This window comes from Budorcas taxicolor, chromosome 2 (genome assembly GCF_023091745.1).
Source record: "Budorcas taxicolor isolate Tak-1 chromosome 2, Takin1.1, whole genome shotgun sequence".
In the NCBI taxonomy this organism is placed as follows: Eukaryota; Metazoa; Chordata; class Mammalia; order Artiodactyla; family Bovidae; genus Budorcas; species Budorcas taxicolor.
In genome coordinates, this window is record NC_068911.1 from 132,966,325 (window position 1) to 132,991,714 (window position 25,390).

The following is a 25,390-nucleotide window of genomic DNA, read 5'->3' on the forward strand; positions in this document are numbered from 1 at the left end:
GATATACAAGATCACGTCATCTGCATGGTATTACTTTTTCCCTTCCAATCTGGATGTCTTTTACTTCTTTTTCTTATCTGTCTCAGCTTAAGCCCCTAGTACAATGTTGATTCTTATGTGTTAGTACCTCAGTCATGTCCAACTCTTTGCAATCTCATGGTCTGTAGCCCACCAGGCTTCTCTGTCCATGGAATTCTCCAGGTAAGAATACTGGAATGAGTAGGCATTTCCTTCTCCAGGGGATCTCCCTGACCCAGGGATGAAACCCAGGTCTCCTACACTGCAGGCAGATTCTTTGCCGTCTGACCCACCAGAAAAGCACAATGTCAATTAGAAATGGTAAAAGACATCTTCACCATGCTTGTGTTCTTAGGGGCAAATATTCAGTCTCTCCATTAAAAATGATGTTAGTTATGGGTTTTTCACAGATGTCCTTTATCAGGTGGAAGAACCTATTGAGGTTCTATTTTGTTGAGTTCTTTCAAATGCTGTCTTTGGGTCTATTAATATGATGGAGTAATTTTTGCTTTTTATTCTATTGATATGGATTATAATGTTAATTGAACGTCAAATGTGAAACCAATCTTGCATTCCTGGGACAAATTCTACTTTGTCAAGGTGTTTAATTCATTATTGTATGTTGCTGGATTTGGCTTCCAAGTATTTTGTGGGGGATTTATTATGTTTCTAACTGATATTTCCTTTTTTTTTTTTTACAGTTCACATTAAATGCATTTTATTTTTTTTTTATGGTTTGATATTAATCATTTAATACTGTTGGTTTCCAAAAAACTGATTTGTCCAAAAGTACAAATAGTGAGTGAGAATATAGAAAAAAAAAGCTGTATCCCCTGAAATGCCCTAAAATTATTATTATTTTTTTATTATTATTATTTTTTATTATTATTATTATTTTTAACTGATATTTCCTATCCTCTTCATAGTGGGTAAAGTACAATGCATGCAAATATGGTCAGCCAAATCATTGCATTTGAGAGTTCACTGAGTGTTAAAGATAATTCTTAAGGTCCTATGTAGCAATTTGTATTTTGCTAAAGCTTATTTTGCCATGCACATGTTTAAATCATAGGCTACAAGTGTCACTTAACTAGCGAGATTAGTCAAAAAATAAGCTTTCAAATTCCCAAATAGCTTTATCCTCTAATCTTATTTTATCGGGCATTTGGGGGGCAAAATTATATGCTAGAATTCCATACCTCATGTGAAGTTCATTCCTCTCAATGTCCAGTTTTGGTAGAAGCTTATTAAAACACACCAAAAAACACCTGTCCAAAATCAAGAAAAATTGAAAAGAATTAAAACATTTATTGGAATCTCTCAAAAAATATCAGATGGGATCCAATTCAAATCCCAACAATAAAAAAACTTCTTAAAATCATCACCCCTTTCCCATTCATTTCCATTAAATTCCTCAGAGGAACCAATTTTAAGATTTCCAGTATCCATTCATTTTACCTTTTAGTAGAGAAATAGCACATATGTGGCTCACAGGCCAAATCTGGCCTATGCATACATTTAATTTGATACATGTTTTTAAAATAAATTTAATTTGTTGTCAACATTGGTAAATTGAGAAATGATACATAAAAATCTGATGTATCTGATGTCCCTTGAAAAATCTGAAAGTTTGGCTAAATGTTGCCTTCATTTTATAACTGGCTAGTGGTAAACAGTGACTGCCTCCTTCAAATATGACATGTCCTTTCAATCTGCTACTGTCTTTACCACTCCCTATTATATTACAGAGGATCAATTTTATTATTTATGATGTAGGCCTATCCTCTGTAGACACTGGAGTTTGTGACCTTTTAATGCTGTCATTTTCAATGTAAATTAGTCTTTCTAGGATTCCTTTCAATTTTGCAACTTTTTCTATTTATTATATTAAATTGTAAAACAAAAGTTCTGAGAGCCCCAAGGACCGCTTGAGAACTGTCAAGAGTCCAGAAATGAGCCATCGCCTTCTGGGCACTGTAAGCATAATAAAATCCTTGTAGAGATCTCTATCTGTTAGAAAGGAGGGGTAAACTCAAACAGCTGGTTACAGTAGCTTTGTATATGTAAGACATCTAGTGAAAAAGCAAAGCGCAGCTCTCAAAAAGAATAAAGAGAAAGTAGGGCTGTCTGTGCCCATGATTGTTAGAAAAGTTGTTGCTGTTTAGTCGCTAAGTTGTGGCCAACTCTTTTGAGATCCCATGGACTGCTGCCTGCCAGGGTCCTCTGTGCCACAGGATTTCCTAGGCAAGAATACTGGAATGGGTTGCCATTTCCCTCTCCAGGGGATCTTCCCAACCCAGGGATTGAACCACATCTCCTGCATTGGTAGGTAGATTCTTGACTACCAAGCCACCTGGGAAGCCCCTGTTAGAAAAGTACATGTGTGCTAAGTCACTTCAACTGTGTCCAACTCTGCGACCCCATGGACTGTAGCCTGCCAGGCTCCTCTGTCCATGGGATTTTCAAGGCAAGAGTCCTGGAGTGGGTTCCCATTTCCTAGACCCAGGGATCCCAGGGATCAACTCAAGACTCTAATGTCTCCTGCAACGGCAGACAGGTTCTTTACCACTAATGCCACCTGGTTAGAAAAGTAGTGATTTACAAAATAGGAAAAAAGAAGAGGGGATGGAGAAAGAAAATAGGTATTACAGTAATATTAATGGGACCTATGTGAAGGAATTACAATGTTAATGACTTACGATAAATAACACAATTCATACAGACATATGAATTGAGAGATACTACTTTTTCCAGAAGTGGCTCCTATAGGGTTGTGTAAATTTTTGACTGTGGGGGGAAAACCTTGTGCTTACTTCAGTCTGTTTCTTTACTCTGCCCTTTAAATTTTTATTTATATTTCTCATAGACTTCAATTACCTTAGAGTTACTGAAACAACTGTATATTTAATGGTTACTACAATTAATATTCTTTCTAAAACATAAGAACTCCCCATCCCTATCAAGAGTGACAGATAATTAAAAGGTCAATCTAAAAATAAGAGCACAAAAGTTAAAATCTGCATTTAGAGTACATGAACATGTTTGGCCTTTTGGATTACATTTCAGTAAACTTCTACCCAACAAGAGACAGTAACGTGATTCACAGAATAAGATGGATGCTGATGGTTCATTTCAGTTGTTCAGTCCTGTCCGACTCTTTGTGACCCCATGAATTGCAGCATGCCAGGCCTCCCTGTCCATCACCAACTCCCAGAGTTCACCCAAACTCATGTCTAACAAGTCGGTGATGCCATCCAGCCATCTCATCCTCAGTCGTCCCCTTCTCCTCCTGCCCCCAAAACCTCCCAGCATCAGAGTCTTTTCCAATGAGTCAACTCTTCACATGAGGTGGCCAAAGTATTGGAGTTTCAGCTTCAGCATCAGTCCTTCCAAAGAAATCCCAGGGCTGAATTCCTTTAGGATGGACTGGTTGGATCTCCTTGCAGTCCAAGGGACTCTCAAGAGTCTTCTCCAACACCACAGTTCAAAAGCATCAATTCTTCGGTGCTCAGCTTTCTTCACAGTCCAACTCTCACATCCATACATGACCACAGGAAAAACCATAGCCTTGACTAGACAGACCTTTGTTGGAAAAGTAATATCTCTGCTTTTGAATATGCTGTCTAGGTTGGTCATAACTTTCTTTCCAAGGAGTAAGTGTCTTTTAATTTCATGGCTGCAATCACCATCTGCAGTGATTTTGGAGCCCAAAAAAATAAAGTCTGACACTGTTTCCACTGTTTCCCCATCTAATTCCCATGAAGTGATGGGACCAGATGCCATGATCTTCGTTTTCTGAATGTTGAGCTTTAAGCTAACCTTTTCACTCTCCACTTTCACAGAGGCTTTTGAGTTCCTCTTCACTTTCTGCCATAAGGGTAGTGTCATCTGCATATCTGAGGTTATTGGTATTTCTCCCGGCAATCTTGATTCTAGCTTGTGCTTCTTCCAGCCTGGCATTTTGCATGATGTACTCTGCATGTAAGTTAAATAAGCAGGGTGACAATATACAGCCTTGACGTACTCCTTTTCCTATTTGGAACCAGTCTGTTGTTCCATGTCCAGTTCTAACTGTTGCTTCCTGACCTGCATACAGGTTTCTCAAGAGGCAGGTCAGGTAGTCTGGTATTCCCATCTCTTTCAGAATTTTTCACAGTTTATTGTGATCCACACAGTCAAAGGCTTTCGCATAGTCAATAAAGCAGAAATAGATGTTTTTCTAGAATTCTCTTGCTTTTTCCATGATCCAGCAGATGTTGGCAATTTGATCTCTGGTTCCTCTGCCTTTTCTAAAACTAGCCTGAAATATAGTTATATACTCATTATTATATAATTAGCTTCTGCTTCTGTTTAACAAGCAGTAGATAGATTTATTTAGTAATAATAAATAATTTTGATTGGTCACACTATGATGTCTTGTGGAACTCAGTAATTTAGAGTAGGCTAGCATATTACACTGCTGTGAAGTCACTTACATATGGAAGTATATATAAGGAAATTACATTTTATCATTTGCTCATTTGTGCTATTTCCAGGCTATTAATACTTGATATATGGAGCAAAGAAAACAGTACGTGTGCTGAAGCACACACATATATAGACTCACAACAGTTAATATATGAAGTGACTAGTTCAATCCCTGGCCTATAGTATGCCTCAATAAGTGTTTGCCATAATATTTTAAATTCTCACTAATATTCTCTCCCAGAAGATTCTTTAGAGTTCCTTGCCTCACAAGCACTTGAGTTTAGAATACTGGACTCTCCCTTCTCTTCTCTGTCTTTAGCATACATTTGGCCAAATCTTATTCATACATAGAGCTCTCCTGGTGGCTCAGTGGTAAAGAATCCACCTGCCAATGCAAGATACATTGGTTTGATCCCTAAGTCAGGAAGATCACCTGGAGAAGAAATGGCAAACCACCCCAGGATTCTTGTCTGGAAAATCTCATGAGCAGAGGAGGCTGGTGGGTTACAGTCCATGGTGTCCCAAAGAGTTGGACACAACTTAGTGACTAAACAACAATAGCAATGTATTTATACACAACTGGCCACAGATTGTTGTTGAACATCTACCACATTCCTATTGTTCAAGCTAGTTTTTGAAAATCCTAAATAGCAAATCTCGTTGGCGACAAACACCAATGACAAGAAATATGTAACAACTAACGCCTTTCCTGTGTCCTGCTCCTTGATGTCAATCAGAGATGCATTAGACTACATATCTAAATTCCCAAGAACCTAGAAATCTTTGTGTACCTACAAAGAAACTCGAGGGTGTGAGAAAAGGGCATGTAGAAGGGGATGACAGAAGATGAGCTGATTGCATGGCATTATCAACTCAATCAACATGAGTCTGAGTAAACCCCAGCCGACGTTGAAGGATGGGAAAACCTGGAGTGCTGCAGTCCATGGGGTCACAAAGAGTGGACACGACTGAGCGACTGAACAACAAGACTTCCCACAGATTTCTCTAAGAGGATAGAATTACTCTAATATCTTTGGGGTTGTGTCTCTTTTAAGGTTTAAAGGACTGGAAAAACCTGACCTGAAAGTTGAGCCTAGCGAAATGGGAACACGGTTTACTCCAATCTCTCTACCCCATTACTGGAAGCGACCCCCTGCTGCAGCTCTGGTATCACAACTGTTACCATTTTTGCCGGGGGGTTCTGGGCTCATTTCCTCTCCTTTGCTCTTCTCAGGCCTTTCCCCAGACTTCCGTTCAAACTTCCCGGCCAGGGCAGAACCCACCAATCACAAACGTTCTTCCTCGGACCACGCCCCCTCATGGCCCCCTCCAGGAACCCGAGTCGTATTTCGCTCACACCCCTCCTTCCCTTACGCACGCAGCGCGCGGACGTCGGCCTCTGACGCAGTCGTTGCCCCTGGGCCGGCTCCCGCCCAGGCCGCGCTCGCCGACCGTTGGCGCCAGGCTGAAGTTCCTCCCTCAAGCCCACCCCCCCACCCTCCGAACCGCTACGGCGGCGGCGACCCATGTGGGGGTTCAGGCTCCTGCGGTCGCCGCCGCTGCTTCTTCTGCTGCCGCAGCTCGGAATCGGAATCGCCGCGTCCAGCTCTCACGCCGGAACCATGAACCTGGGCAGCAGCAGCAGCGGCGGCGCGCCCTGCTCCCCCTCGGCCGAGCGGCGCCGGCAGCAGTGCGTGCAGCTGTCCACGGTGCCGGGAGCCGACCCTCAGCGCTGCAACGAGTTGCTCCTGCTGGCGGCGGCGACGGCCGGGGAGGGACCAGGACGGCGGGACCTCTCTGGGGACCCGGCGAAGGAGGAGGTGCAACCGCCGCCCCAGCATCACGTTCTCTATTTCCCCGGGGATGTGCAGGTAACCCGCGGCTTGCCTGGGCACCTGTTCCTTCCTTTTGTGCATATGCGAATTCTCTAGATTCTTCCCTCGTAGCTGGTGCCCGGTTCCTTGCCTCTCCTGAACACACCCACACATATGCTTCCCGGTCTGGCTCCACGCAATCCAAAACCGCCTCCTCCACGCCCCGACCCCCTCCTCAAAGAGCCCTAGAGGGTAGGTGTCCTTGGAGGGCCGCGACCTCGGAAGAGCCAGCTAGCTGTCAGTCCAGGTTTCGAGGGAGTGGTATTCAAGACATAGATATGAGACAGTGTATATTTATTCTATTACTTGGTTTCTCAGAGGGTGTTGGGGGAGCAGGAGACAGAGAAATGGCTTTTAAATTAGTATGTAGTGTTCAAAAAACGCTGGCAGTTATTAAAAAGCAAACAGAAAAACTAGGACTATGGTGTGACACTCAGTAACACTAAGGGAGAGTGGGTGGCAGAAAAGGGACAGTAATTGCTAAGCATGTCAATACTTTGATGCTCACCTAAATTCTGTGCTTTTGTTTTTGTGTGTGATTCTGTTTTTATTATTAATTTTGCGGCTGCAGGTAAATATTCATGGATATGTTGTGTCTGAATCTAGATCTTTATCTAGAACTGCTTTGTCTTGAGTGGGTAGCCATTATATGTGACTGACTATATGCACTTCAAGATTTCTAATTTGAAGAACTAAGTAGGAAGAGCTTCCATTAGTTGAGAGACAAGATGATGAAGACTACAGGAAGAGCTAGTTTAGTGGCAAAGATCCAGAGATTTTAGGTTTGCGGTATCTATTAAATGTTGAAAAGGAAATGCATATGTGTAACTAGCAAGTCTAAAGTTGCAGGAATAAGTGTTGAAGGTTGTCAGAATATCGGTAGTATGTAAAGCCAAGAGACCAAGAGAGAGATCACAAAGGGAGTAAAAGTAGTCAGGAAAAGTCTAAGAACTGAGTGCTGCGTACTCCCCAGTCATTAAGTTTATCAGAAAGATAAGAAAGGAGTGTAACTCATTGGGTATTCACATATTTAATCTTCATTGATATTATACATCATTATTCCCGTTTTGTAGTTGAGCTGGCTGCAACACAGATTTAACAACTGGCCAGATATTTCATAGCTAAAATGTGCAGAATCAGGGATTAAACCTAGGCGACCTGGCCTCAGAACTTTTGATGCATTATTCTTTATTTCTTCTCTAAGAGAGCTGTGTTTTTGGAGGACTTCATACTCTGCATAACAACAGTATATCACTGTCCAAAAAGCTAATGGAATCTCAGGCTATGTAAAGAAATGGATGAGGTCAAAATGAAAGGAGGTATTAGTCTAACTATATTTAGCACTTTATAGACTTCATCTGAAGATATGTGCTGTATTCTGATTGGCACTCTTTAAAAACATTTAGTGGGCATGCAGTGAAGGTTAGTTACCATTGTTCTCATCATCATTATTATTATAGATGCACGCTGCAGCTGGCCCACAAAACTCTGGAAGTCACTGTCAGCAATGCCATGCTGATTTCCCAAACTGAGCAAAAGGGCATCAACTGAGTAAATTAAGTTCCTTCTCTTAAACTGAAATACTCGTTTTTGGGTGTTTTTTTTTTTTTCATAGTTTTGATTAGCAGCCAACTAGACCAGTCAATTATTTGGAGGGCAAGAGGAAAAACTATATATACCTTCATCATCATCTGACTCCGGGAATAGTTTGTTAACATATTGTTTTAAAGCATTAATTTCAAAAACAATAAACTAATTGTTTCACGGTTTAAGAAACACATCTAGCCTTATTTTAGCTTTACCTGTGTATACTAGCACTACCCAAGAGAACTTTGTGTGATGGTGGGAATGTTCCATGGAAATACTCTGTATTTGCACCATGGCAGCATACAAAAACCTTCGGGGCGACTGAGGACTTGAAATGCAGCTAGTGCAATTCAAAAACTGGACTTTTTAATTCTAATTTTAATTAAATAGCCACATATAGTTATCCTTTTGTCCACTCAATACATCAGCATATAAAGTGTCTTTACCTTCTAAATGTATATCTTAAGTCAAAACATACCACACCTCTGCTGAAAACTCTCCACAGCTTCCCATGGCACTTAGAGTAAAAGCCAGAGTCCTCTTAATGGCCTGCAAGGTACTTCACTATATTTACCTTTCCCACCCTGTAGCTTCTGTTTTTCTAGGCGCCTCACTTAGATCTAAGTTCCTTGCCCAGAGCTCCAACCTGTGGGACCCCTGCAGTGGAAACGCTAAGTCCTAACCACTGAACTGCCAGGGGATTCCCATCCTATTGCTTTTTTGACTGTCTCCCCAGAAGGCTCAGCCACACTGACCTTATTGCTTATGTTAGGCACACTCGACCCCAAATGCTTTGTCCATACTGCCTGGAACACTCTTTCTGCAGATGTCTGTAAGGATTCATTACTTCCCCTTTCAGTTGCTCAAAAGCTGCTTCCCAATGAGGCCTTTACTGACCATCCTATTTAATAATCCTACATGTGCACAGGATCTCTGTCAACTTTCTCTTCTGTTTTTATCCATTTCATTTACTCTATTAGTTATTCATCTTGTTTTTTCGTCTGTCTTCCTCTAGTATGATGAAAGCTTCATGTATGTTTTCTTCACTGTTATATCTGTGATGCTTAGAGAGTATCATGAAGTAGGTGTTCAGTAGATAGCTTCCTGAATGAATAAATGTATAGAAGTTCCTTTGAGCAATGCCTTAAGTGCTACAACCAAGTAGCCTCAGATTTCCTTATCTGTGCACTTGATTCTTTTAAGTCTAATGTTTATCCTTAGAAATTTACCCTGTTCATACAGCTCATCTTTTTAGTGTATGGATCCTTTCAGGACTCTTATTTCTATTTATATCATATATAGATTAAGTAAGCATCCTTTCTATGTCTTTATTTTTAATTTGGATAAATATTGAACAGAAGAGAGCCAAATAGAACTTTGTAGGATACCTTTAGAAGGTTTGCCTTATCTTAACACAAGATTCATAATTGGGTGTTAATTGGATCTGGTTGACAGTGTAATTTTAAATCCTAATCACTATTACCTTTTTGATGTTCTTCTTGCAGTTATCTTTTATTGTATATCCTTTTTTATGTCATACTTGTCCTTTTATCATTTGAATTACAGGAAAGTTGAGGCCATAGTAATTAATCAAGGTACCTCTTGATGTGTTTCTTATCAGTAATGATTTTGGAGGGGGATCAGAATTTTTCTAAGTAGCTATTTTCCAGTTTTCTTGGGTTTCTTGCTTTTTAAATCCTCAGGATATAGAATTGTACTTACCTCTTTTTTTAAGTTTACAGTTGGATGAATTTTGAGAAGTACAATTATGTAACCATCAAAACAAACATGTAACCCAACATCTCCATTACTCCTAAAGAGACCCCTGGGCCCTATTTCAATCAGTTTTCTCAGCCACAGGCAATCACTGATCTGGTTTCTTTCACTATAGTTTTGCCTTTCTAGATTTTCATTATTAGGAATCATGTAGTATGTAGTCTTGTCTTTCTGGCTTCTTTCACTTAGTCTAATGCTTCTGAAATTCATTCTCTGTTGTCTCTATCAGGAGATTATTTCTTTTTAATGCCAAGTAATTTTCTGTGTATGGGCATATGATATAGCTACCCATTCAGTAGTTTATAAACATTTGGGTCATTTCCAATTTTAGCTTTTCAAAACTTTTGCTTTCCTAAACAGTAGGATATATGGATGAGCATGTCCTAAGTGTGTGTCCTGGTGGGTAGGAAAAGACTCACTTCCCTCTCGTTTACTTCTTACAGTGTTACCACACTCAGAACATTTCTAACAACAGACCCCCCAACGCCAAACAGTTCTCTGCAACACCAGTTAGGTACCCTAGAATTCAGTTCAATTCTGGAGTTATCCAGTCTCTACTATCTACCTGCAATTAATGTCAGATTCCACATCTTAAGGCCTCAGTCCCACAGGTCTGTTCCCCTCCCCACTTCATATGCCAGTCACAAGTCCCAGGTTGTCACCTGAACTAATGACTGACCAGCTACAGATTGGGGTTTAAACAGTCCCCTCCTTGGGTTCAGTTAGTTGCTAGAATGGCTCACAGAACTTTGGAAAACAGTTTACACACTGTTTTCTGGAAGGATATGATAAAGGATACAGGTGAACATTCAGGTGGAAGAGATGCATAGGGAAAGGTATGTGAGAAGAGGTGCAGAGCTTCCATGCTCTCTCTGAGTGCACCGCTCTCCTAGCACCTTCATGTGTCACCAGCCTGGAAGCTTCCCGAACCTGTACTTTGGAGATTTTTATGGAGGCTTCACTGCATATGTATGACCAGTCATTAACTTTATTTCCAGCCCCTCTTGGGAGAATGGGAAGTGGAGTTGAAAGTTTCAAACTTCTAATCATGTCTTGGTCTTTCTGGTGACCATCTTCTGTCACCCGTGAAGTTTCAAGGGTTTTAGGAGCTCTGTGCCAGGAACCATGGGCAGACACACATACACATGCATTCTGCTATTTCTCATGTGATTGATGAGAAACCCTGGGGTTTCATGTGCTTGTCAAGCAGCCTTCTCAGGCTGGTTCCTGTTAATGGTCCTTCTAGCTTGCTTGAACATGGGATGTCCACTTCATGCTCAGCGAAGATTACCTCTTGACCCATTATTTTATGCAAATACAGCTTGTAGCTTATATAGCTTTCCTCACCCTGGTATAAGAGTAGTCCACCTAGATTAAGTCTTTATCATGGCGATACATGTCAAGTTTTCCTGAAAATCCTTGGTACCAGTACTTCAGTAGCAGTATGGGGTGGGCCTTTACATTTTTGCAGGTCAGCCAGCATCATTCTTTGGAGTAAGCATCCGGTAGTCTCTCCAGGAGATTCTCTGGCCACCTGCCTCACTGGGGATGAAGAGAATCAAGCTGCCTAACCTTTAACCCCTACAAGGAGAGTAAGTGCATTCTATTCCCAACTGGGATGAAAGCTGTCTCAGAAGAATCTTCCTACATTCTTCCACCTCTTCTGTAGATTGGCCTTGGGTAGTAGCCTGGGTTGCAGAACTGGTTTTGACAACCTGTTAGCAAGTCCTGAGGGGCTGTCTGGTCTGTCTTTTTAGAGATGCTTATCCATTGTTCTTCTGGGCTTCTTAGATACAAGAGTAACAATTTTATTTTTACATTTTAGTACACAGAGTTACTAAGTATGAGCATTTTCCTCCTCTGATCATGTAATGTGGGGCTAATCAAAGAACGGAGTTTTAGGTTTACCATCTCCTATGTGGTAGAGACTAAACAAAGTCATAGAATCTTGTTCATTTTAGCTCACTTACTAAATAACTATATGTAATCAAAACAGCTGTGTGGTTGGTAGGGCCTCATTTTCCTTAACTGTAAAAAGAATTTAGGTATTTGTGCTTTCTTTTGTATTTGACATTTATATCTAATTAGGAATCCACAGAATCCAGTTTTGGCTCTGTTCTTCCCAACTAATATTTGGGTATCTTTATGAAGACTTGACTAACAACTAATATTCCTCCTACTTCAGACATAATAGGAATTCCACTTCATAATTCTGGAATTTCTAACTAATGCTGCAAAACTGAACTCAGATATTTATGGAGCTTTCCCTAATTTCCCAGAGCATGGTTAATCTCCCTTCCTCTATGTCCTCTCACAGATGTCCCTGTTTTACAGCAATAACTATATTACCTTGTAATTGTCTATGTATCTCTCCCACTGGATTTTGTTCTTGAGGGACTATGCCTTACTCATCTTTGCATTCCCAGAACTGTGCTTAGTGCCCCCCAAATGTCTGTTAATGAATATATGAAGAAATGGAGATCAAAGTTTAATAGGCAAAGTTTTTAGTTTGTGTTGGAAACATGTTGCTTCCCTTTCTGATGATACCCATGTGTGTGCATGCATGCCCACCCACGCTCCTCCCCTAGGGATATTTCATGTCCATCCCTCTTTTCTTTACATTGGTGCCTTAATTGCAAATTGTTTAATTCTTTGGAAGATAGGGTTCTGTATAGAAAAAGAGTGTAGATTTCTTATAGGTAGGGACAAGGGAAAGGGCCCAAACTTGCTTTCTCACTGAAATAAAATAAGAAGTATTTATCCAAAAATCAGGATTTAGATGAGCCCTTTCAGATCTAAGCTCCTATGATAATTTTATATCTCACAAATCTGGATGTGCAGAAGGCAGTAGCAGAATCCACAAAAAATGATAGCCTTCTGGGAATAGATATTTTTTTAACATATATAACAAGCTTAATATTAATGAGATACAAACTGTTAAGAAGAATTTGAGCATCCTGTTGGGAAAGTTATTAAAGAATATGAACAGAGAATTAACAAAAAATGAAAATTGCCAGCAAGTATAGAAAAATATTCAACCTAATTAGGAATGAAAATATGCAGATTAAATCAAAAGTAAGACACCATTTTATCTTAGTAGCAGAGATTTTTTTTTTTAAATTAATGCTAATAGCCAGCGTAGGTAAGGCTATGAGAAAATAAGCTCTTGTATACTTCTAGGGGAGTAGAAATTGGTATTAATCTTCTTGACAGGAAGTCTAAAAATTATACAAATCTATACTTATTGATGAGGAATTGTGCCTATAACATTTTAAAGTGAAAACTATATGTATAATCTTGTTGAGGGAAGAAATAAACTCATACATTCTTGTATATGTATATGTATACTAAAGAACACTGGAATTCTAGACACCAAAATTGTAATAGTGATTGTTCTAATGATGGTTTTATGGATCAGTGGTTTTTCCATCTTCCTTATACTTTCATATATAGACTAAATTTTTGTAGTATTACTTTTATTAGTCTAAATTTTTTAACGGAAAAATGTGCATATTGCTAAAAATTCAGTTTATTCAAGATTATACATTGAAAAGTAAGTCTCCTTTTCATCCCTTTGAATGACTGAAGGCAGTTTCTGATTTTCCATTCCTATGGCTAACCATTGTTGGGGAATTCCCTGGTGGTCCAGTGGTTAGGACTGTATGCTTTCACAGCCAGGGGCCTTTGTTCTATATCTGGTCATGGAACTAAGATCCCACAAGACTTCCCAGGTGGCGCTAGTGGTAAAGAACCTGCCTGCCAATGCAGGAGATACAAGAGACATGGATTTGATCCCTTGGTTGGAAAGATCCCCTGGAGAAGGAAATGGCAGTCTACTCCAGTAATTCTTGGCTGGAGAATCCCATGGACAGAGGAGCCTTGCAGACTACGGTCCGTGGGGTCACAAAGAGCCGTACGTGACTGAAGTGGAGGGCTGACCGTTGTTACTGATTTATATGTCCTTCCAGAGACATATAAATGTCTGTGCTGATGCAAACTTTTTTTCTTTAAACTCAAATGATAGCTTATCAATACAGGGGGTTTTTAGCCTTTATGTTACAACACATATGAGTACTCAGAGAGCTGCCTCATTCTTCTGGAGCAGGAATAAATGTCCGTATACAGATTTATTTATGCATATATGCAAGTATAGCCCTGAGATAAATATCCAGACGTAGAATAACTAGGTCAAAAGAAAAGTGCAATTAAAAATGTTTGGTGTATGATTGATTGTTATAAATAAGGAAAAGTTAGAGTTCTCTCTTTCTTACACCCCATATCCAGTCCATTAGCTAATGCTGTTGCTGACTTAAAAAAATGTACAATATGAGTTGTGAGTTAAGTTTTATTAGGGGCAAAATGAGGACTACAGCCCAGGAAACAGCATTTCAGATAGCTCCCAAGAGGTAGAGGGAAGGTCAGTATATATTTGGTGAAAGGGAAGTACATGCAATCAATCACATATTTTCTGCAGGTTTCTGCTAGTCACTAGGATCAGTCATCATCATGAAGGATTTTAGTGCTTTTGTAGATATGGGGAGATGCAAGAATTAGGCTCATAAAATCAGCTCCTAAAAATACCTATCTGAAGACCCATTCTGCCAGTTTTTCCCAAAGCACAGAGTGTCTCATTTCTGCTTTCCACCCTGAACTCTTTCCAGGGAGTGTTAAAGTCAGCAGCTGCAGTGGCACCTGAGTCAGTCCTTATAGAGGTAGATGGCAAGTGCCAATTTGTAGTTGACACTGTTGATTCTGCCTTTGATATATATTCAGAATCTGACTGGTTCTTGCCACCTTTTACTTCTAATAACAGTCTGGTTCAAGCCACATTCTCTGATTGGGGTTATACTTCAGTAGCCACCCACTGCTCTCCCTGCCTCAAACTGTTGCCCCTTTGCACATAGGAGTCAGAGTATTCCTTGCAAGGCAGATTATATCAGCCATTTACCTCACACCCTCTCAGACCAAAGACCTCAGGGTATCTTACAAGGCATGATTAGCATCTCCCCTCTTCCCCAACAGGGGCTTTCCTGATAGCTTAGTTGGTAAAGAATCCACCTGCAATGCAGGAGACTACAGTTCGATTCCTGGGTTGGGAAGATCTGCTGGAGAAGGGATAGGCTACCCACCCCCGTATTCTGGGGCTTCCCTTGTGGCTCATCTTGTAAAGAATCTGCCTGCAACGCAGGAGACCTGGGTTCGATCCCTGGGTTGGGAAGATCCCCTGGAGAAGGGCAAGGCTACCCACTCCAGTATTCTGGCCTGGAGAATCGCATGGTCCATATAGTCCATTGGGTCACAAAGAGTCAGACACGACTGAGCGACTTTCTCTTCTTCCCCAGCAATCTCTGTGACCCTCGTGATCACTTTTGTGCCTTCACTTCACTGGCGGAACACTGGTTTCACTGCTGTATCTTGGTTATGTCAACCATGGTTCCACTTCAGGTCATTAGGTCCTTTTGCAGTTCCTTTTGCCTGAAATAATCATGACTCACTCCCTCAGCTCCTACAGGTCCTTCTCAACTATTGGCCTTAGTGGAGACTACCCTGTATTTTAAATAATAATCTTTTACCCTCTCCAACTATGCAGTCCTTTTCCTGTACTTTTGTTACATTCCATTGCACTTACCTCTGTAAAATACCTTGTGCTATCTAGCTAGTAGCTACTTGTAGCTGTTGTCCATTTAAAATTTAGTCTAATCAAAGAAATATATTTTAAATTGCATTTAACTTTAAATTTAAATCTAAAAACTATTAGTTCAGTTCCTAGAAAACTTTTTTAAGTGTATTTGAGCAACTTGGGTATGTGAATCTACATTTGCAGCTGTAAATCTTATGAAATCTAAATTCAGATCAAGTATTTCTGATGAAAATTTAGCACCCAAATTGAGATGTGTTATAAGTGTAAAATATACACTAGATTTCAGAAACTTAGAAAAAGAAATGTAATAATTTCAGTATTTTTTATGTTGGTTACATGTGGAAATAATATGTTACATGTGGATGTATGGGGCTCGATAAAATATATTATTTAAAAATAATTTGGGATTTTCCTAGTGGTCCAGAGGTTAAGACTGCACACTTCCACTGCAGGGAGTATGGATTTAATCCCTGGCTGGAAACTAAGATCCCGCGTGCCAGAGGGAACAGCGCCCCCCAAAAAGAAAAATATTCATCTGTTAACTTTTTACTTTTTAATGTAGCTACTAGAAAATTTTACGTGTGGCTCACTGTATTTCCGTTGGAGGGTGCTGCTCTGCTGATTTACAGAGTTGTTTATTAAGTATCTCTGTATTAGAATGTGTACTGTCTGTGGGCAGGGGTTTTATCTGTTCTGATCCATGACTGTCCAGGAGATTTCCAGTACATTTTATAGAATAAATGAATTTGAATGAATTTCCCTGTTTTTAAGGATATTATGAATAAATAGGAAAACCAAATTTACATGCATGTCCTAGAATGTAAACAAAAAGTTATTAATATATCGAGTTCAGTTTAGTTCAGTCACTCAGTCATGTCCGACTCTCTGCGACCCCATGAATCGCAGCACGCCAGGCCTCCCTGTCTATCAGCAACTCCCGGAGTTCACTCAAACTCACGTCCGAGTCGGTGATGCCATCTAGCCATCTCATCGTCTGCCGTCCCTTTCTCCTCTTGCCCCCAATCCCTCCCAGCATCAGAGTCTTTTCCAGTGAGTCAACTCTTCGCATGAGGTGGCCAAAGTACTGGAGTTTCAGGTTTAGCATCATTGCTTCCAGAGAACACCCAGGACTGATCTCCTTTAGGATGGACTGGTTGGATCTTCTTACAGTCCAAGGGACTCTCAAGAGTCTTCTCCAACACCACAGTGCAAAAGCATCAATTCTTCAGCACTCAGCTTTCTTCACAGTCCAACTCTCACATCCATACATGACCACTGGAAAACCATCATCTTGACTAGATGGACATTTGTTGGCAAAGTAACGTCTCTGCTTTTGAATATGCTATCTAGGTTGGTCATAACTTTTCTTCCAAGGAGTAAGCGTCTTTTAATTTCATGGCTGCAGTCACCATCTGCAGTGATTTTGGAGCCCAAAAAAATAAAGTCTGACACTGTTTCGACTGTTCCCCATTTATTTCCCATGAAGTGATGGAACCACATGCCATGATCTTCGTTTTCTGAATGTTGAGCTTTAAGCTAACCTTTTCACTCTCCTCTTTCACTTTCATCAAGAGGCTTTTTAGCTCCTCTTCACTTTCTGCCATAAGGGTGGTGTCATCTGCATATCTGAGGTTATTGATATTTCTCCCAGCAATCTTGATTCCAGCTTGTGCTTCTTCCAGTCCAGCGTTTCTCATGATGTACGATGTACTCTGCATAGAAATTAAATAAGCAGGGAGACGGTATACAGCCTTGACGTACTCCTTTTCTTATTTGGAACCAGTCTGTTGTTCCATGTCCAATTCTAACTGTTGCTTCCTGACCTGCATACGGGTTTCTCAAGAGGCAGGTGAGGTGGTCTGGTATTCCCATCTCTTTCAGAATTTTCCAGTTTATTGTGATCCACACAGTCAAAGGCTTTGGCATAGGCAACAAAGCAGAAATAGATGTTTCTCTGGAACTCTCTTGCTTTTTCCATGATCCAGTGGATGTTGGCAATTTGATCTCTGGTTCCTCTGCCTTTTCTAAAACCACCTTGAACATCTGGAAGTTCACAGTTTCCGTAAATAGGATGCAAATTTAAAAAGGCAAAAGATATGAACAGGCACAGTAGAAATCCAGATAACTAATAAATGAACAAAATTTCAACTTTATTTAAATTTTTAATAAATTCAAATTAGAATAAGTTATCCTGTGCCAATGAAATTTAACAAATATGAAAGAAAAATTATACATATTTCTCTGGAAGACAGTATTGTAGTCTATATAATCAGTCTTAAGCTATGAATATTCTTGAACCTAGTTTTTCCACATCTAGGAATTTATTTTTAAGGATGTAATCACAGTAATGTTCACTGTAGCTCTGTAATACTAAAATCTTACAACCAGAAAGTAATAGATTTATAGTTTTCATTTCGAGTACATTAACCATAGGTCATTATAACGTACCAACTTCCTCCACAATAAAAATGGGAAACTAATTTTGTGGAAATAATTTTATATAAATGTGTATTTAATGCTTGTTTTATCTTTTTTACCTTTCAGAATTACCATGAAATTATGACTCGTCATCCTGAGAATTATCAGTGGGAAAACTGGAGTCTAGAAAATGTTGCCACCATCTTAGCCCACCGGTTCCCCAGTAGTTATATTTGGGTGATAAAGTGTTCCCGAATGCATTTGCACAAATTCAGCTGCTATGACAATTTTGTGAAAAGCAATATGTTTGGTGCTCCAGAACACAGTACTGACTTTGGAGCTTTTAAGCACCTTTACACATTATTAGTTAATGCTTTTAACTTAAGTCAGAAGAGTTTGCTATCGAAGAATGTGAAAGATCTGAATAAGGACTCCAAAGCATCTAACTGTCGATCCACTTCTTCTCATACTACCAATGGTTGCCAGGGAGAAAAAGAGAGGACCTGTGAAAAATTTGATGAGTCTGCTATGAGTTTTTATCCACCATCATTAAATGGTGCTTCTTTTACTTTGATTGGATTCAGTAAAGGTTGTGTTGTTTTGAATCAGTTGCTTTTTGAGTTGAAAGAAGCCAAGAAAGACAAGAACATCGATGCTTTTATCAAAAACATAAAAACAATGTACTGGTTGGATGGTGGTCATTCTGGAGGAAGCAACACTTGGATTACTTATCCAGAAGTCTTGAAAGAATTTGCACAAACAGGGATAATTGTTCACACCCATGTTACACCTTACCAAGTACATGATCCAATGAGATCTTGGATTGGAAAGGAGCACAAGAAATTTGTTCAGATACTTGGAGATTTTGGCATGCAGGTGACTAGCCAAATTCATTTTGCAAACGATGCTCCTTCCATAGAGAATCACTTCAGGGTTCATGAAGTATTTTAGACTATAACATTATTAATGTAGAAGAGCAGAAGCACTTTCAGAAAGTGTTATGAATTCAGATAATGAGGATATAAATTCATAGAGGCAGTGTCAGTTTTTTTTCCTGGGCATGGGGGAAGGAAGCACACATTCCTAAAATATGGGTGTAATGTGCAATAATGTTCCTTGTTTGTGAATGTGAATAGTTTTTAATTGGGACTGGGTTGGAATTATTTCATTTGAAATTTAAAAGGTGGTTTGTGAGAATCCTACAAGGAGATATTAAGACCCTTAAAAATGAAAAGTTTCAATATAGTACTTATAAAAGGCAGTTAAGATTGTTATTGTTGGAAGTAGTTCTATTTTCTGAGTAATGTTTGAAACTAACTTTGGTGATACTTTAACAGTAAATAGCTATTTTGGACTCAAAACTTTTGAGTGGAAATACTATCTCTTCAAACAAAGTGAAGGCACACTGATGTTTTCCATCATTTTGCAATAACTATACCCTGCCTCCTATGTTTATAATCTCAAGAAGTTTTTCTTCAGTGTGCCATCAAGTGTTTTTTTTCTTAAGAGTCAAAATTTGTATTTGTTTCTGCATATCCAAGAATGTGCAATAGTACAGAGTTGGTTTTAAAAATATTACACTTAAGCACTGTGGCTTAATTTTTAATTGACAACTTTTGGATAAGACATTTTGGAGTTTCTTAAATTTTGGCAAGAAAACAGTTCTTTTAGAAAACTGTTTCAGATTGAACATAATTGTGTATATTGGGTAGAAATACAGTACAGATTTTAAATCATTTCATCCTATCAGTCTTTTGAAAGAGATCAACTTAGGTGAAATATAATCCTCTACTTGGTACAGCTCTATTAAAAAGGAGACATATTCTGTAGATTGAAGCCACTGTTTCTCCTGCAGCATGATTTTGTCTGCCAAAAGAAAGCAGTTCTTCTTGGCCAAAATGCAAAATTATATTGCTATAAGAAAAGTTAAAAGGGAAAGTTTGAAGATACAAATGATTCTGTTTTGGCTCAAAAACTGAATTTGCTTAACACTGCTACATAAATTGGGTGAGGTTTCCTTCTGCCCATTTTTCTTGACCTAGATAAATACATTTTGAGAAACCAAGATTAATAAATGTCAACCAACACTGAAACATAGCTGTGTGATTACAATAAAAGGTTAATGGTCTTTTAAAAATTGTTAATAATTACTTTTATGGGTTGTGAAATAATTAAGCAGGGAAGTAACATGCTTCTTTCAGATTTAAAAAACAGACTGAAGCTTAATATCTTAATAACCCAGAGGGTCTCAATGTATAAAACAGTAATTAAAATGTTAATTTCTTGGTTTCTTCCCAGTTATATTTTAATGACTTTTGTAAGTACATTCCAAATATTTAGAGACTTATAAGAAAGGATTTTTACTTAACAGATACTTAAAAGTAATATCTCCTAATTCTATGAATTGCAGAATAGTATCTTTCAATGGTTTTCTAAACAGATAAAGTACAATAGTTTTATGTTGCTTTGGTTTCTTTTAAATACCTGCTGTTTGAGACCAAAAATTCCCAGCAAGGAAACCAGTCAGTCTGATTCTAGCATTTTATTTATTACCTTGTCTTAAAACACCATTATTGATTGGATAGCTCCTTTCAATATGTTTTAATAATCCTTGGTTAAATTTATGTGTATCTAATGTAAATAGCTAAGTTACTAAGTATTTTAATGCAGGAGGAAGGAAAGGCACGTCTTTTTACAGACATAACTAAAATGGAAAAGTATGACTTTTAGCAGGAGGATTCATTTAAAATTCTGAGGTATTTAAAGATCTGGTCCTTGTAGCTATCCCATCTTAACTATAATTGTTATATGTTGAATGGATATTAAGAATTATTCTCTGGGACACCTGGAATTGCCATTGCATCAAAATGAGACAGTGTTGAAAAGTAGAATTATTTTCTTGAATGAAAATATATTTAAGTTGATCCATACTCAAATATTTTAATACTTAAAAATTTGTTCTTTTTCCACATTTGTTTAAAACTGTTACAAATGTTAGTGTTTCCTTTTGGATTGTGCTTTTTTGTGTCATGAGTCAATTGAGAAAAGTAGTCAAATAATGTTAAAGTTGTTACCGCCACAGCATGAATGTACAATTGTATTAAATTTAATCCACATAAGTCTATTTGGATGTGTGCTGTATGTTAACTAGATTTGTTTAAAACTTTAGATTGTTATTTAGAAATAAGCTATTTCTCTCCACTTTGCCAGTTTGGATTTGTTAATGTTTTCATTAATGTCCCTAATTTTTCATACAAGCAACTTTGAAACCTTTCCTATATATCTTTCCTTTAAATTACTCTTCAAAAATTCACATTATTTCCTTCTGTTGGATTTCCCAGAGAACAAAATCTCTCAAAAATAAGTACTTCCTTTCCTGAGCTAATCACCCCAGGTATCTGTATTTCTTTAGCTGTCATTGAAGGACCTGGTTAAAATATGGTGTGACCTGTTTTTCATTCATGCAGTATCTAAGCCCCATCAAGGGTAAAGAAGGTTTAGGCACAGGATACAGTGTAGACAAAACAGTCCCAGCATGTGAGTATGGAAATATATATTAAGATTATTATACAAACAAAAGATACTATTCTTAAAAGAGCTATTATTCTGTTACACTTCATTTAAAGGCTTTTAAGAGAAACCTGCTTTAGAGGATAAGACCTCTGTGAATCCAGGTTACTCTTTATAAAAGCATGGAGGCCAAGGATCGCTTAGTGGTAGAGACAGCCAGAGTCACTTAGGATGGCCACTTTAGTATTCCATTTAATGGAACTTGAAAAAATAGAATATAACTTCAGTGTATTTAAGACACCAAAATAACCATGGCCTGTATGTGTCAAAAAAGACTTAGGTAACCCTGGCAGAGACATGTATGAGTGCCAATCTGTGTTAGTTCCTCCTGACTGTCTTTTTCAGTACAGGGGGCAGGGGTCAGAACAGCACAGTTCCAACTCCATCTAGACGTGCATCCCTGCTTCCTGCATTTTGGGGGGTGGTCAGCTTGTAGACAGATTCAACCTTGATGTCTGTTGATAAATTTAGATGGGTGAGGAAAGCCTCATTACTAGGGTTCTTTTCAAACGTTCACATAGCTACGGTTCAGAAGGAAGGAAAGATAGGGAAAAAGCCGTGTTGACCTATAGTTTCCCTTGTTCTTATATTTCATCAGTGATGTTTGAAGTTACTGAATAATTAGAATTCAAATGTAATTATGTGCCAAGACAAATATTATTGTTTGTGAAAAGATAATAATTACAATCTTCACCTGGGGTATTTTTAAATTTTATTTTGAAATAGTAATATACACCAGGGCAAAAAAAAAATAAATTGATAGTAAATAACTGCAAATTCCAGTCTGCCCATCTACTTGTATAACCTCAGAGGTGATCACTGGTTTCCTGTGTATCCTTTGCAGACTTGAGGCTTCCCAGGTGGCTCAGCGGTAAAGAACCTGTCTGCTAATGCAGGAAACAGGTTCCATCCCCCCGGAGGAGGGAATAGCAACCCAACTCCAGTATTCTTGCCTGGGAAATCCCATGAACAGAGGAGGCTGGCTGTTATAGTCCATGGGGTTGAAAACGAGTTGGACTTGATTTAGCAACTAAACACACACACAGTGTTTACTTACAGCATACATTTCTTTTATACAAATGGTATCATACTGTACCCATCGTTTCAAACTTTTTTCCTCATTTAATTACCTTGGAAAATACCTTGCCAGTACATACATATACCTGTGTCATTCTTTGCATAATATTTCACTTAGTCTTTCATCTTCCTTGCCTATGTAGCAAGCAATGCAGTGAGTAGTTTCGCTAGCAGAGGAAAACATTCCTATGTGCCCCTTGAACTGTAACCAAAGAACTAACTAACTAATGTATTCCTGAATATTTGAGATGAGCTGCACCTAGGGGAGAAAGAATGGAGAATTACTAATCTGGTCACCACAACTGTAATTTCAGTTTCTATTACCCAGCTGTGTGAGCCAGAAAATGATTCATGCAGTCTGCATCAGCTGGATGATTTCTAAGATCCCTTTCAGCAACAAAATTCTGAGATCTGGAATTCCTGAGAAGTTGTAACATACTGTGTAATAGTTTACATATTAAAAACATCTCATTTGGTCTCAACCGGGTAAGCAAAAGATTAAAATACTTTGCATTTAAAATAAGACATTAAAAATTATGACCAGGAAAATAATTTGAGCATCCTAAAGGATTCATCTCTAGATATTACAATTTAATGTTGCAATAGGAACCACCTCAAATCTCTCAGCAAAGGAATATAATTAAATGGGAGCCAGCACCAGCCATCAACTATGTGCCTGCCCTTGAACTATCCCCTTTATTTTTGTAGCAACCCTATAAAGTTCAAGTTTTACTTTAAAGATGAGGAAAGCTTAAAGGATTATATAATTTGCCTAAGGTCATCCAGTTTACTTTCCAAGTAAAGTGAATTAAAATGAATATTCATTAGGCAAATTGTAATCTCACATTTCCTAGTTTTCCACATGATTCTGGACATAGGTATTTTGTTCTGATTCTCTTATTGGCTAACAAAAAAGGAGGGGATGGTTTTTAAAGAGTGGACATAAATACTGTTCAAACTAAATCGGTTTTTCTTCTTCCCTGGGGAAAAGAGTTCTTTGCTTATCCTAAGAAATAACCAAAGATCAAAATCTAGTAATTAGCTATAAAACAATTTCTTTTCTGACAGACTGGCTCTGTTGACCTGAGTAACTTCCATCTTTCTTCCCAAAGATGCCTAGGAAGTTTAGAATAATTTTCTTTATCCTTTTCCTTTCTTATTTGTCATAATTTACTGTTTATAGGCTTCCCTGGTGGCTCAGACAGTAAAGAATTGGCTTCCAATGCAGGAGACCTGGGTTCATTCCCTGGGTCTGGAAGATTCCCTAAAAAAGGGAATGGCTACCCACTCTAGTATTCTTGCCTGGAGAACTCCTCAGACAGAGGAACCTGACAGACTAGATAGCCCATGGGCTCATAGAGTCAGACACAACTGAGTGACTAACACTTTCACTTTTTAAACCTGAAATTAATCCATTCCAAATACAGGGTATGAGTGAATGTATAATTTTTATTACAGAAAATTTTCTCCATACTTGAAATGCACTAAATCAATGTAATAAGATTGCTTTGTATGAGCACATTTGTGTTCAGTAAATACATCTGGTCTCTCTTCAATGACATTGCAATATAATTACTAGGTGCAAAACAAAGAATGCCATAGATCCACTTACAAACGCTCATTGTCTTCAATGATGACAACATTATTGAGATCTCTCATGTATTCATTCTTTTTCATTTTTTTTTTAAAGAAACTTTTTCTTTGAAAAGGGGATAGGCAGAAAACATCTCATGGGGAAAACTTGAATTAGGTAAAAGTTTAGCCATAAGTATAAATTAAAACAGATTTGAGTATTCAAAAACAAAAAAAGGGCAGGCATGACTTTTACTGGGTACCAAGAAAACCATGATCAGGCCCACAATCAGATTAAACAGTTGCTTTGGACAAATCACAAAACTAAGTCCAAATTACTATTATGTAATCCAGGTGTTCTCAATCCTAATTACACATTAAAAAAAAAACAAAACCCACAAATCTTTTAGATACCTATGCCAAACTCCCAAAATACTGCTCTACAAAGATGAGGCCTATGTATCTGTTTGTTATAAAAAGCTCAAAAGATTAATGTAGTACACATATTGTCGGTTGCCCACGTTTTTCCTTATCTAAACGTATTCTAAAAATGACCCATTCTGCCCTCATAAATACCTCTGTGTCTCAGAGGAGATGAATTCCACTTCCAGCTACAGTAGACCCAACTGACCTAAGAGTTATTCCATATCCTTTACCAGTGACTGGCCTGTGGGTGGACAGGTCTAAGCCACTTTAGATCAATGAGACCCAAGCATCTGGTGGCAAATTCTGGGAAAGCTTTTGCATGTTAAGAGAGGGCCCCTGAAATCCTCCCCAATTCCTGCACTGCATGTAAATGAAGATGCACATAGTCCCAACTGCTACTGGCAAACATCCCGTGACCACGAGGGTAGCCAGCACTAGATGATGCCAAGGCTGCAGTTGAAAACAGCAGGGAGAAAAAAGCCCAGAGGTTCTTGGTGACCTTCCTACGGAATCACTGGAATAGAAATACTGAAGCCCTTTTTATCAGCTAACTTCATGTATAATGATTCAATAGATTTTCTAACTGTTTAGGTCATTTTAAGTTGGCTTTTTTAGTTATTTGCATCTGAAAGCTAACGGGTTATCCCACTGCAGCACCTTTTCAACCATGTGTGCTGTGCTTAGACACTCAGTCGTGTCTAACTCTTTGTGACCCCATGGACTGTAGCCCACCAGGCACCTCTATCAATGGAGGTTCTCCAGGCAAGAATACTGGAGTGGGTTGCCATGCCCTCCTCCAGGGGATCTTTCCAACCCAAGAATCAAACCCAGGTCTTTTGGATTGCAGGCAGACTCTTTACCATGTGAGCCAGCAGGGAAGCCCTAACAATCTGTATTAAGTAGAAACCACACAAACATGCCTTCATACTAAATCTGTAAATCCCAGATTGATTTATCTTTCCTA

The 25,390-nt window shown here is 38.7% G+C and overlaps 1 protein-coding gene across 1 annotated transcript; it reads left to right on the forward strand.

The window, feature by feature from the left end:
• The first annotated feature begins 6,011 nt into the window (after positions 1-6,011).
• On the forward strand, positions 6,012-18,732 carry C2H2orf69 (chromosome 2 C2orf69 homolog). The gene is made up of 2 exons (XM_052636333.1): positions 6,012-6,356; positions 17,908-18,732. Exons 1-2 carry the CDS (start codon positions 6,012-6,014, stop codon positions 18,730-18,732), a joined length of 1,170 nt encoding a protein of 389 aa, XP_052492293.1.
• The last annotated feature ends 6,658 nt before the right edge of the window (positions 18,733-25,390 follow it).

Excerpts from the sequence above, each read along its gene's own strand:
- C2H2orf69 (XM_052636333.1), top strand. The coding sequence starts at position 6,012 with ATGTGGGGGTTCAGGCTCCTGCGGTCGCCGCCGCTGCTTCTTCTGCTG. Across the intron at positions 6,357-17,907 it reads ATTTCCCCGGGGATGTGCAG|AATTACCATGAAATTATGAC; the intron begins GTAACCCGCGGC and ends TTTACCTTTCAG.